The sequence below is a fragment of the Rhodamnia argentea genome, chromosome 2 (assembly GCF_020921035.1).
Source record: "Rhodamnia argentea isolate NSW1041297 chromosome 2, ASM2092103v1, whole genome shotgun sequence".
Classification (NCBI taxonomy): domain Eukaryota; kingdom Viridiplantae; phylum Streptophyta; class Magnoliopsida; order Myrtales; family Myrtaceae; genus Rhodamnia; species Rhodamnia argentea.
This window is the reverse complement of record NC_063151.1, coordinates 21,389,281-21,401,815: the sequence shown is the minus strand read 5'-3', so window position 1 is coordinate 21,401,815 and position 12,535 is coordinate 21,389,281. Positions and strand designations below refer to the sequence as shown.

Genomic DNA, 12,535 nt, shown 5'->3' with positions numbered 1-12,535 from the left:
GATTTGAGAAAAGAAAATCTTTAACGGATCAAGAATTGGGACCTAAGCGTGCACGGAAAACTGCCGCAGATTTCCTTGGCACTAAAAGACAAAAGAACAGCCTCTCATGATTTAATAGATATACATTAGTTCTCGTGGTGGGCCCAGGTCAAAAACAAGAAGAACAGTCGTCGACCCAATAAGGCAAGGGGTTTCTAAGAGTGCACTGTACCCGCCAGTGGTTTCTTCGCGCTTCTCATCGCACAAAGAAGACGAAGAAAAAGGAAGACGAGCCGCGCATGGTGGAGAAATCGTGGGTTGTTTTCGGCACATGGTATCGCGCCGCGAAGGAAAGAAAAAGGACGAACTACGATGTTCTTTTTTGGCCGTACTAGAGGATTCCCAATACACGATTTGTTCTCCGTGAGTTCAGTGTTTTTTTATATCCAATTAAGAGTTGTTTATTTGTAAATACTTAAGAATTTGGATATAATCTAGGTGCGGAAAATACGAGCGTATTTACCGATTGTTACTCCTATTTTTCGATTATAGTGTATTGTTCTTATTGATTCTCTCTATGGATGAATATATCGATATTCAGATCGAATCACATATTCTTTAGTGTTCTTTATCATTCATCTTTTTTTTTTTTAGTTTTTCGTATTGATTTAATTTGTAAGATTCTGTTTAGTTTCTACGTGTTGTATTACAACATAGGAGTCTAGTGCGCTTAGTGGCGAGGTAAATCCTGGTCGAGACTAATTCACTTTTACTGGAAAAGAAAAAGACGTGGATGTTTTTGGGCTCCAAAAGTGATCAGACCAACATGCACTCAAACATGCAATCGACACACAAGCTTTTCCATCTTACTCTCTACGTAATCAAGGCTCGTTGGGCGTGTATGTAACCATTTTGTTTATCTATTTTTCCATTTTTCTGTTCTCGAGAACAGGTTTGGGACATAAATTTATTTGGTAACGTAATTTTTTATTTTTAATTCAGAAATAAGTTTGGAACTGAAATGAAAAATGAAAAATTTCTACTTTTGTATTTTTTGAACAGAAACAGAAACAAGAACTCAACTTACCAAAAAAAAAAAAAAAAAAAAAACAGAAACAAGAACTCTTCTCATCGTTCATTCCCTCTCTCTCGCATGTAGTCTTCCTCTCTCTCGCGTTCCTATCGCCAACTGCTAGTCCCGACCACCATCCATAGATCCACGGACATGGTCCGCCGTCCGCCGTTTGCTGTTCGATGGCCACCTTTCGCCGTTCGCTGTTCAAGGCCCGGCGACCGACAACCGTAGAAATTTTTTGCTGTTATCAAATGAATTTTTGTTCTTGAAATAGATATTTTGTGTCGTTATCAAAAGCGTTTCTTTGCTCAAAAACTCATCAACGGGATTGAAATAGAAAAATATGTTTCTCACCAGAAATAACTTTTGGAAACATAATGATTATCATTCACACTTTTAATCTAGTTTGCCCTACCATCCGGACAGAACGCTGTTCGGAGAGGGGATGATTTCAATGTCGGACCTTCCCATTGTGTGCTTAGATTGTACTAGCATTTGGTTGTCCGAGACTTGCAGAAAAATAATTTTCCAGTGCGGCAAAGTAAAAAATAAAGGAGAAAGCACAAGCTAGTGCTCCCAAAGCGGATTAGTTCATGTCCTCCCATGAAAGCACAGGGATCGAACAGCCCCATTCGAACATCTTGAGCTTTAATCCGACTGGATGATGGCCGCCGCCGCCGCCGCCTAAAAGTCACACGATGAATAGTAGATTCGAAGGAAATACACAAAGATAGGATAATCATTTCCCATAAGTAAATTGAAGTCAACCAATCGGAGACAAAGGTTGGTTGGACGACGTTATCTTTTCCACGATCTCGTTAGGATTCAGCAGACATTTTGACGTTCAAGCCCTCCGACAAAATGTCAACAGATCGTTAGCATGTTCACATTGGGCAGCCATACGGAAGAAAACAACTCGAAAACCTAAAAATCTCACCTCGAGACGGAGGCGAAAATGGAGGCTACAAGAAGGATCGGGATTATACGTCGAGGTCCCGTCGAGCACGGGATATGGTCCCGTATGGCAGCTGGAGAGCGTAGGAACGGCCGTGCTTTCGAATCGATCATGGACGAGGTTCTGTAATGAAGGTTTCCAAATGCGTGCGATTGCCCGTATCTCTTGATTCCCAAGGAAATTACCAAAAAAATCTTAAACCTATTGCGATTGTGCCCATTCAATCCTAAACATTTTGTATTTATGCCAATTAAGTCTATCCATCTAAGATTGAATAATGTAAAAGAAGATTGAGTAATCTAATGTAAACTTTCGCGGATGAGTATTTACTCTTTGAATATCTATTTTAGTTGTAGGGTTAGCTCATGAATTCTCGGAATAAATGAAATAGTCCCTAGTTCGTTCCTCCATCCCACCTAACGAATTATTAGGATTCATTTTTTAATAGAATCTTACATATTCATAGGTTCCATCTATTCCCGTCGCTCCACAATTAATGGTTAGGTTTGAATTCTACAATGGAGCCCCTCATGAAATTTGTTCTTGAGTCAATCTTCTCAGTCATTATTGGCTCGAGGATCTTGATTTTTTTTATCTATGAATAGATTCATATAAGGCTAACTTTGGCTAGGTGGCGCTGACATGATTACTTCTAATGATACTTTAATAACTTATCAATTTATTTGTTTATTTTTTCTTCTCCTCCTTCCTTCACCCGATTGCTGAATTGGCGATTGGCCGGAAGCAAGGGCGACCTCGCCCGGCGACAGTGAGGCCGAGGCTCTAGCCGGTCACTCGGTGACTGGTTAAAGGAGGAAGGAGAAGGAAAAAACGGAAAAAAAATTGAAAAAAAATATATCAAAATATTAGCGTCGACCAGCCAAAGTTGGTTGAAAGGACCGAATTGGTACAAATGTAAAAGGTTTATGACTGAATTGGCATAGACATAGGTTTAGCACTGAATTCACACTATTGCAATAGGCTTAGGACATTGTAGGTAATTTTTCCCTTGCTTCCCCAAATTATTGCTTTACATGTCGGAATGTCTAAATATCGTTTATTTAAGTTTTTAGAACATTTGATAATAGTTTCGCAAAATCTCTAATGATATCGAAATATAAGGTCACGTGTCCAAATCTTTTGTGAATAATTTTCACATAGCCTTGTTATATCCATTGATGAGGAAAATCAGAAAGAATTTGTAAAGTAACAATGGGGAAAATTGTCCAAACAGTCCTAAACGTATTATACAGTGACAAATTCAGTTCTAAACCTTTTAAAGTTTTGCCAATTTATTCCTAAACCTTTTGACAATTTGTCGGTGTCGTCCTTTACGCCAATTATCCAGATAATAAGTTTTGGACTAAATTGGCAAAATTTCAAAACGTTTAGGATTGAATTGGCACAATGAAAAAGTTTACGACTAAATTGGCAAATCGTCGAAAGACTTAAGATCAAATTGATAGTTTATGACTGAATTAGCCGCAGTATAACATGTTTAATACTTTTTGGACAATTAACCTAGTAAATTATTATTGTTGGGTCGCCAGGATGGGATGCCGGTCAAATTTAGAGTAAACATCTAAGTTGATAGTAACCTGCGAGTAAAATTAATTGTAAGATGCCAATGCCATACGCGTCGGACAGCAACTTCTGGTGAATTCATGAATTGTAGTCACACACGGCAGCATATCATTGTCAGAAGGAAAAACCCAAAACCCCAAAAAACTGGGCATAAACATCTAATTTCTACGTCCTGCTCTTACACGTTAATCAAGCAAAGGTCCACGGACCAATCAATCCCATATCATTTCCTTATGTAACCAGCAATCGAGCTCTTGAGAAACCAAGCTTCCTGCACATCTTAAGAAAAAGAAGAAGAGGCTGCGTGAAAAAGTAGAGAAAGAAGAGGGAAGAAATGGCACCCAAGGCTATTGCTCCGTCTCCTTCGATCGCACAACGTTTGTGCATGTTCATGGTTCTGGTCCTTCAGCTCATGATCGTCTCGGCACGCCCCAAATGCCCGGGTGACGATCCGCTTTTGAATAATCTCTTTAATTTTTCATAGCAGTCATTGTTTCTCATGCATTTTCTGTGTTTTACACTAGCGGACGTTCCATTCTTGCTTTGGTTTTTCAGGGTTTGCGCTTCGCATGCAGGTGGTGGATCAGATCCTAGCATCCCGAAGCCTTCCCCTGGATGCGTATGTATGTGTGCTTGCATTTCAGTTTACACACCCTATCATATGAGATTTTAGCGGAATCCGAAGTCAAACGGCAGTACCCTTCTTGCTTATATTGACATATTCTGAGGAAAAATCGCTACTGATACAAACTCTTCATCGGTGTTGCAGGAGGCACTTACTCACATAATAAAATGGGGTCGACTCCACGCATCTTGCCACAGAAGATAAGTGGAAGTGTGATTAATTCGTTGTAAGCTTTTATATTTTTAGGTTAAAAGTACTGCACGATTAATTTGATGGATCATCGATGTGTAATGATCTTATTACGGTCCATTAGAACAGCAAGGATTGCAGCTAAAATAAGAGGTCCAACGTTTCCATGATTCAAGCAACTCTTGTTCCCGATTCAGAGATCTTTCCCTATTATCGGTCTTCTAAGCTCTTGTTCATCACAGCATTAGACTGAATCGATAGATCGGTAAAACTATCGATGGACATGGTTCCTAGGATTTGGAGAGAGATTCGCAATTGATTATGAATGTAAAGACATGGACAGGATGTGAATCTGAAGAATGGTTGCTCTCAGCCTCTCATGACAACCGATAATAATGAAAAAAGAGAGAGGAAACCTAGCCATCCTGCCATATGTATTCTGAACCAGCAGCGTTTCAGGTTATATTCAACAATAGCATATTCAGAATAATTACTTAGACCCGTCCGAACTAGAGGAAGGACAACGTCCTAAACTTAAAAAGACTAATTATTTCCTAAGATTGATGGCATTTGGATATGACAAAACTGGCAAAATTTAGGTGCATCTCCAAGAGGGTGTCATCGTATGTCTTTGATATATGAAGGATGTGATGAGTTTTCATTAACCAGGAGACTTGAGACCAACTCCTTGAGAAGTGAAAACGCATCAACCGGAGGGTCTTGCGCAATTTTTAACGCAGATCATGAAGTTTCCAACCTAACATCATTTTTGCACTGCAATGAAGTTTATCATCTTGGGGATGCATGATATCGATCAAGCCGCTGAGTATTGGAAGCACATCTAATCTGAAATATCAGCAGCTTAGTATCTGGTAACTGTGATATATTCCGACAATGGTTTGGCCCCCGAAAAAAAAAAAAAAGGGGAGAAAGAAGAGAGCACCCGTATGCTCGACCAATCTCATCAAGGACAATGGTATTGAAAGATAATCTAGCATTCTCAATTTCCTTCGAGCGAACAACCCCGAGCTATCAGAGATTCTCAATTTTCACACTACCAATATAATAGCTTAGTTTCCGGTGTAAATGTGAAAGAAGAATTGATTATGTAATAGTTTTGGGTGGATGTAAGAATAACAGTTTGTTTTGTGCCACAAAAAAAAAAAATGACAACTAATAAGACCTTAACCATATACAACAATGGAAGTGAAAGCATCGTGAATATTGCGCGGTGATAAATTTAGAGAAGTGAATAATGGAATGTTTGATTTACAATTAGGCACAAGCCCGATATAAGTATACATATAAAGAAGGGTATAAATGTAAAAACATATACTAAAGGAAAAACTCTAGCATAATATATACAATATATCTAACATCCCCCAAACTCAAGGTGGGTCAACCAACGAGAGTTTGGAAAGAACACAACATCAAGGAGCCGCAATTATCATCATCTCGAAGCCAAGATCCTTCTAAAAAGACAGATTCCACCATTGCTGATTCCTACGTCATTTGAAGACGAAAGCTAGTCAAATCTTAAAGGCAAGAGCATCTGGAATAATTGCTTCCCAGTCCAGATTCCATCTTCAGACTAAAGGTACCTTCACAATTGCCGGAGGAAGCGACTCATTAGAACACAACATTTTAAGTTGTTGGGTATTGAAGCGGTTAAGCAAACACTATCCTTCAATATCAAGGGAGCCGCAATTAGACCACATGCTCTTGCCTTCGGGATTTGATTGGTTTTCGTCTCGTCGGAATTGTCCTTTCAGAAGGATCTGCTTGGCTTCGAGATGCTGATGACAATCTCTTTCAGTGGCTTATCACTTTTTAGACGGAGTAGGTTTTCTCAACGTCCTGCGCACTGCTCAAGAAGTTCTTTGCGAGTGGCTGTCCATGAGGGGCTTTAGCGTTCCATTATGCGATTTGCATCTTGCATCTGACTACAGTGTTTTGTGCATTCTGTGACAAATCGAGCTAGTTCCTTCAGTGAGAATGCTGTAGTCCCGGGAACTTTGCTCCGGAAGATTATGTTTTTTCATGCGGGATTTATGTCTTCTATGATGGCACAGCTAGAAGTACTTGGGGCAAGCAACTCATATTTTCTCTCATGGCATTGAGAAGCAATCATCTACTACTCCCTGCAGCCGCCAAGATTGTCTCTCCTGCGAGCATGCAAAAATCGGGAGAAGCGATGAGAGGCCAACCTGTAGGTTCGGTGTCTGCCCGTGCTGTTTCTGAAGCTGTGCATATAGTGCTGTGGATCTGTCAATCAGTCTCCTTGAAACATCGCCCTTGACTAAAATTGAAGGTAGTCTTTACCCACCCGCCTATGCATTCACAGAACCATGCAGTCACATCTATTACTTTATTGCTGAGTGAAGTTGCTTCCATTTACTGTTTATTACACTAGCGGTCTAGAATGCCAGAATCTAATCAGAAATCTAGTCTTACTTGAGATATTGCATATGCTGTCATTTTTTTATTAGCAGTACTATGTTAAGGAAAAGGTTTTAACTGTATCTTGTAAACTAGTCCAAAGAGCCAGTCCTTTTTTTTTTTTTTTTAACATCCAAAGCATGTATATAAAGTCCAACTTTAGACTTTACCGATAGATCGGTTATAGTTGCGATTGACACAACTTTAATGATTTAAAGAGAGATCTACAATTGACTATGAACGTGGAGGCACGGAACGGATGGGACATTTCTTGAGATCCATCGGATATTGCTGGCCCTCGACGAAATTCGGGTAAGATGAACAGCGGCACCATATCATTTTTAGACGACAATCACTCCGGGCACAGTGTAATTGCAATTTGCATCTGAGAAGGATTTGCCACTGGCCGAAGGACTCAAACTAAGCTCAACAGCAGTGAACGTGAATGGACTATTCCTTGTTTGGGATATAAAATCATTAAGGCGCGCCTAGACTTTGATTATAAAATCAGACGACTATTCTGGCCGTGAAATGGGCTTTTCCCCCCAAATGTTAATTTGATTCTAGTGAGGAGTGGCTGAGGCCCCCTATAAATCTGTCCCACCTTCGCTTATCATATGTAATTTGGCAAATTAATATGCTTGACCACTAGTTAGGTAAGTAAGAAAACTAAAAAATTCGATGCCTTATCTTTTTCTCGTACGGCAAGAAATAAATAATTTGAAAATAAAAGTATGCGGTAAATAAGAATTTAGAGTGGTTAATTTAAAAAAAATATATATGTAGAAGCACTCGTTAACATGACCTTTTGTTATATCTCTTCTCATAAATTATTTCTTTTCCGTCATCTCCTGTAAGAAAGGAGATGGCACATGCTCAAGTATTACGTAATCACTTTTTCTCGATTTTGCTTACAATGAGAACGAGGTTAGAGCCGTGGAGATTTATGTTCTCACAAACATAAATGTCCTATTTGACTCGTAACCACTTTCTCCGGCTCACGGGATGAAATATTATTGCCAATTACCTCAGTGATGTTCCTAGCAACCCACGTTTGATCAACAGCTATCAAGACCAGTGAACTTAGAAGAGAGGCATGAATATTCCACAGCCTCCCCAACACTAAGGAAGACCCTCTCTCTCCCAATCCTGTCCAGGAAGTTGGCCAACTTCAGCTTGTGGATCACTGGCCATCTGATGTTGGCTATACCCACCTGCGAAAAAAAAAGAGGCTCATGAACTGTTAATTTCCGCAAGAGGTTCGATGACAAAGGATCGCGAGAGATTGAAATCCATGCGGTTTGTTGGGTACTACTCACTTCTAAGCCGATTGAAACCAGCTTCTTGTGCAGTTCTTCAAGGGCGGTGATCCCCGATGTGTCGATGTTCATCACATCTGCCACGAGACGACAGAGGGGAAAATAGAAATAAACAAGGACATTGCTGATTAGTGAAGCCATTTTAGCACTCTAATCCGGTATTGATTTGAGTTAATCAGGACTTACTGGACATGTCAAGGACCACCACTTGGATCTTTCTCCTCTCGGTTCGTTTAGCGTCATCCTCTTCGGTGACTGACCTCATTATCCTAAAACAGAACAGGACCAAAGATGTAATATCCAACCAAGTGCCGAATATATCTATATGTCCTTTAGCACCATATGCCTTGATTCGATGAGATTGACTAATAGATGGCCACCTTTCTCTGATGTAATTGGCATTGGCAAAGCACATCAAGCCGGAATTGATGCGGATCAAGAAGACACCGGGAGTTTCGATGGCCATTGGGTACTGTCTGATGTCGCCAAATATATCCGTCCTCGGAAGCCTTCCTAGCAGTTCTGTGCCAGGTCGAATGGATAGAAATATAATCTTTCCAAACGAGATAGCAACCTGCAATTGGTTCACAAAATTCAAAAATCTTTACCTTCTTTGTCTAGGGTGATGACGTTAAGACTGAACTTTCATATCAAGAGACACATGACCGTCGAAATATCTTTACTATAGCACAGAATTTCTGATCTGCTGTTGACAATCATTAAGACACTAATTCACGAAAATTTATCCCGTCTAGAAATAAATTAATGTGCGTTTGGCGCAGATGGCTTGTAACAGTGTATGATTTCTTTGGCCGATACGTGCCAAAATGGTAGACCTGAATGAGCTCTCACTTGAATGGATATTCAGGATAAGCTCCAGCACCAGCCAAGGAGTTTGTGGCTGAATGATGGAACTCAATTATGATATGGGACCCACAAGTCACGGGACTGGTAATTGTTAGGCTCTTCAAGGTTCATGCATGATAATGTTAGAAAGATTGGCAGACATGATAATATAAAATTTCTTTCAGAAATTCAATTCTTTTGTCATGTTAGAGAAGTTGGGAATGAAAACTACCGCGGCTAGAAGGCCGATCTCCACCGTCCCGAACAGGACCCCCAAGAAGGCGCCGATGCACGCTAGGAAGTCAAGCTTGTCGACTCTCCAGATCCGGAGAGCCTCATTCACGTCGATCAGACCGGGAAGAGCCGACAAGATGATCGAAGCAAGGATCGCGATGGGAGTGTAGTACAAGAGCTTGGTGAAGAGCAGCAGTGATAGTAGCACCGCCATGGCCATCACTATGTTCGACACGACGGTCTGGCATCCTGCACTAAAATTCACCGCAGTCCTTGAAAAAGAACCTGTTTTTTGCATGAAGAAGAAGCTATATTAGGATTCCAAGAATTCGGACAAGTTAACAGACAGGGAAAACACAGCGTCGACCAATATAATACAGTGGATAAAACCATTTGGGTTATAGGATAATGTGAACTTCAATCTTGAATGTACTGCCACAATTAATCTTACTCAATAGCTCCGTTGATTACAATTTGCCGACTGAATCGCTTTGGAGAAATTGAGTGACGGAGAGGTTTTATCTTTTGATTTGGCGAAAAGTTTGTAATTAATACTGAGGGTGCACCGTAAGTTTCCTCCAACTTTCGGGGGAGCTTTACCAGTTGCTACATAGCATGAGGTGAGAGATCCAGCAATGTTCATGAATCCCATTGCTACCATTTCCTTGTTCCCATCAATCTGGTAGCCTTTGATCGAAGCAAAAGACCGGCCAACAGCTATCGCTTCCTGAAGACAGAAGTTTCGAAAACCAATTAAGAGAAACTTCATGGGGAAAAAGAAAAAAGAAAAATTTTGAACAGATCAAAAGATTTTGGGCATGGAGGCATACGGCGAGAGCCACAACAGCGCAGATTAGACCAATTTTAGCAGACTGTCCTACATGTGGACCTCCGAACTGCAACTCATGTGCTGAACTTGGATTTAATCCTCCTTTGATGTGCTTCACTACCTTCACACCATGCTTATCAGCATTCGTCAGAAAGACTATTAAGGTGGACAGGACTACCGACACTAGAGGAGCGATAGCTGGGAACCAGAAGAGTTTCTTTTTTCTTCGTCCCTGAGAACACGAGCAGTTTTTGTTGTTTGGTAATGTAGGAAATTTTCGTGAGATAAATAGGAAATGCAGGGGACGTAAAATTTCCTTACGATGAACCTCGCGATGAGGAGGAAAATCAGGAATGAGCATCCAAGGACAAAATTGAGAGGGTACCACTGTCACATGTGCACATTAAAAAACAATTGTCAGCCTTACAGCAGAAGTTAAAACATCATCTGAGGCCATCTTAAATGGCAAAACTAGAGAACATTGCCCGGTATGATTTGATCAACTCTGATCCACATATCTTTCTTAGAGATACTAAAGAAAACACTGAAAGAGGACATACTTGATGGTGAATCGATCTAAATGCCGATTCTAGAACGGACACCGCGTCTGTTTTTGTTGTGAAGTGGCTAATCCCAAGTAGCCCTTTGAGTTGTTGAAGACCGATAATGATGGCCGCGCCTGCCATGAACCCAACGATCGCAGCATGCGAAAGAAAATCGACCAGAAATCCCAACCTATAAGACTCAAATGTCTTCATAACTCGTAGAACATAGTAACAGGTTGAAGAAGTATTTCCAAGGAAAAAAGTACCTGAGCAATCCGAATAAAGCCTGGAATGTTCCAGCAAAGAAAGTTGCCGTGAAAACGAGCCTTCTGTAAGCACCAGGTTCGGTCAAAGGATCCTGTACATTTTGAATCATGGAGGAAAGCAAGAGTGATACGACAGCTACAGGTCCAATGGCAATCTCCCTGGAACTCCCCATCAAGGCATAGACAAGAGGCGGGACTACGCTTGTGTCTGAATCCATCGCTCAAAACATGTACTTTTATGTTCAAATTATGCTCGAAAGCCAAGAATTAAGGAAACTGCGAGTAAATCATAATTCGAAAACTTACATAGGCCATACTGTGGATCCAGTTTCGCCAAGTTAGCATACCCAATGCTCTGCGAGAAACCGAAACCATGCTCTTAGAACTGAAGAGACTACCCACTGTCACATTCACAAAACACTGTTGTCTGGTTCAGTACTTCTTTTTACCTGAGGAATGCAGAGGCTCGCGAGCGTCAAACCGGCCATCAGGTCGCTTTTGAACTTCGAGACACAGTAACTTTTGCCCCAGCAGAGGGTTGGGAAGAGACCTTGAAAGAGTGAAGCAGCTCCCCTGCATAGAGCTTGCTTTTGTGCCATTGGAGATCTTTTCGTATCATCATTGCTGTTGTTAGGAAGTAGTGTCTCTCTTATTGAGACAAGCAGATCATGCCAGAGGCTAGGAGGGTCAGGTGAACCGAGCACCCATTCAGCTCTCTCAGCCTGATGATGACTAGCGTTCTCAATGCTCATTTCCGGAGGCGGCTCTGCTTCAGATTTCAAGCTCTCTGTATCGGGCAGTGAAGCCATGGTTGTGTGAAGATTTTTGGGACAAACTTGGATAGCTATTTGTGCGTCTACAATAGCTTTTATACCAATCTGGCTTAGCGCGGGCGCTTGAGTATTTACGCTGTAAGTCGAAAAGGGTTGTTATTTTTGTTCACCGCGAGGGAAGATTATTTCCGGCCTAGCATTCGGCAATACTCGCTTATGAGATAAGTAGATTGCAACTCCCCCATTGATCAAATCTTGATCTGGGTTTGACAGAATAAATACAGCGAGGCCAAAACAAGTGGAACCTCCATGAAGCATCTCTTTGGGCTAGTCTTTGGTTGGCTCATTCTAAGACGTCGTACCAAATCGGAGCAGAATATGTCGCAGAAAACAAACATCTTGGCCTATCAATGCCCATTTCTTCTGGGGACATAACAGTGTTCAGGGTACATAAGACGGCACAGTTTGCATGATCTCGCCGTGAACAGATACTGCAATGGCATGACTCGGTCCAACAAATAGGTAATCCAACCACAACGAGTAATGTTACGGTTTGGCTGACTTAGGGCCTGTTTAATAACTTGCTGTTCCTCTGATTCTGTTCTCCGAAAATAAAAAAGAATCAGAAACATGTTTGGTAATGCAAATGATTCTGACAAAAAATAAGAAGCAAAAAAAAGTCTTTTCTAAAAAAAAAAAACACTTTTGAGAATCAAAAAGACAACGATAGTCTTTCTCACTTTTATCGAGCGCCCGTGAGGTGTGGTCCTGGTCAACCCAACCTAATCTGGATAATTTTTTTAATAAAAATTTAAGAAATTAATAAAAAAATTAAAAAAATGATTAAAAAATAGAAAAATGGAAAATTCATAAGAAT

General features: G+C 40.7%; 1 protein-coding gene across 3 annotated transcripts; it reads right to left on the bottom strand.

Moving 5' to 3' along the window:
- Positions 1-7,326: 7,326 nt before the first annotated feature.
- LOC115751471 (low affinity sulfate transporter 3-like) lies at positions 7,327-12,089 on the bottom strand. 3 transcript variants are annotated; one of them, XM_030689393.2, is made up of 13 exons: positions 11,335-11,795; positions 11,192-11,240; positions 10,886-11,093; positions 10,635-10,809; positions 10,396-10,461; positions 10,076-10,306; positions 9,846-9,972; positions 9,244-9,530; positions 8,546-8,739; positions 8,352-8,434; positions 8,166-8,242; positions 7,943-8,060; positions 7,327-7,433 (listed from the first exon to the last, which is right to left on the bottom strand). In XM_030689393.2, exons 1-13 carry the CDS (start codon positions 11,692-11,694, stop codon positions 7,399-7,401), a joined length of 2,010 nt encoding a protein of 669 aa, XP_030545253.1. In that variant the 5' UTR covers positions 11,695-11,795; the 3' UTR covers positions 7,327-7,398. The 3 variants fall into 3 exon arrangements, with proteins under 3 accessions (XP_030545253.1, XP_030545254.1, XP_030545252.1); XM_030689394.2 differs by lacking the exon at positions 7,327-7,433 and adding an exon at positions 11,964-12,089 and having other exon boundaries at positions 7,824-8,060; positions 11,335-11,668; XM_030689392.2 differs by lacking the exon at positions 7,327-7,433 and having other exon boundaries at positions 7,824-8,060; positions 11,335-11,794.
- Between the last annotated feature and the right edge of the window lie 446 nt (positions 12,090-12,535).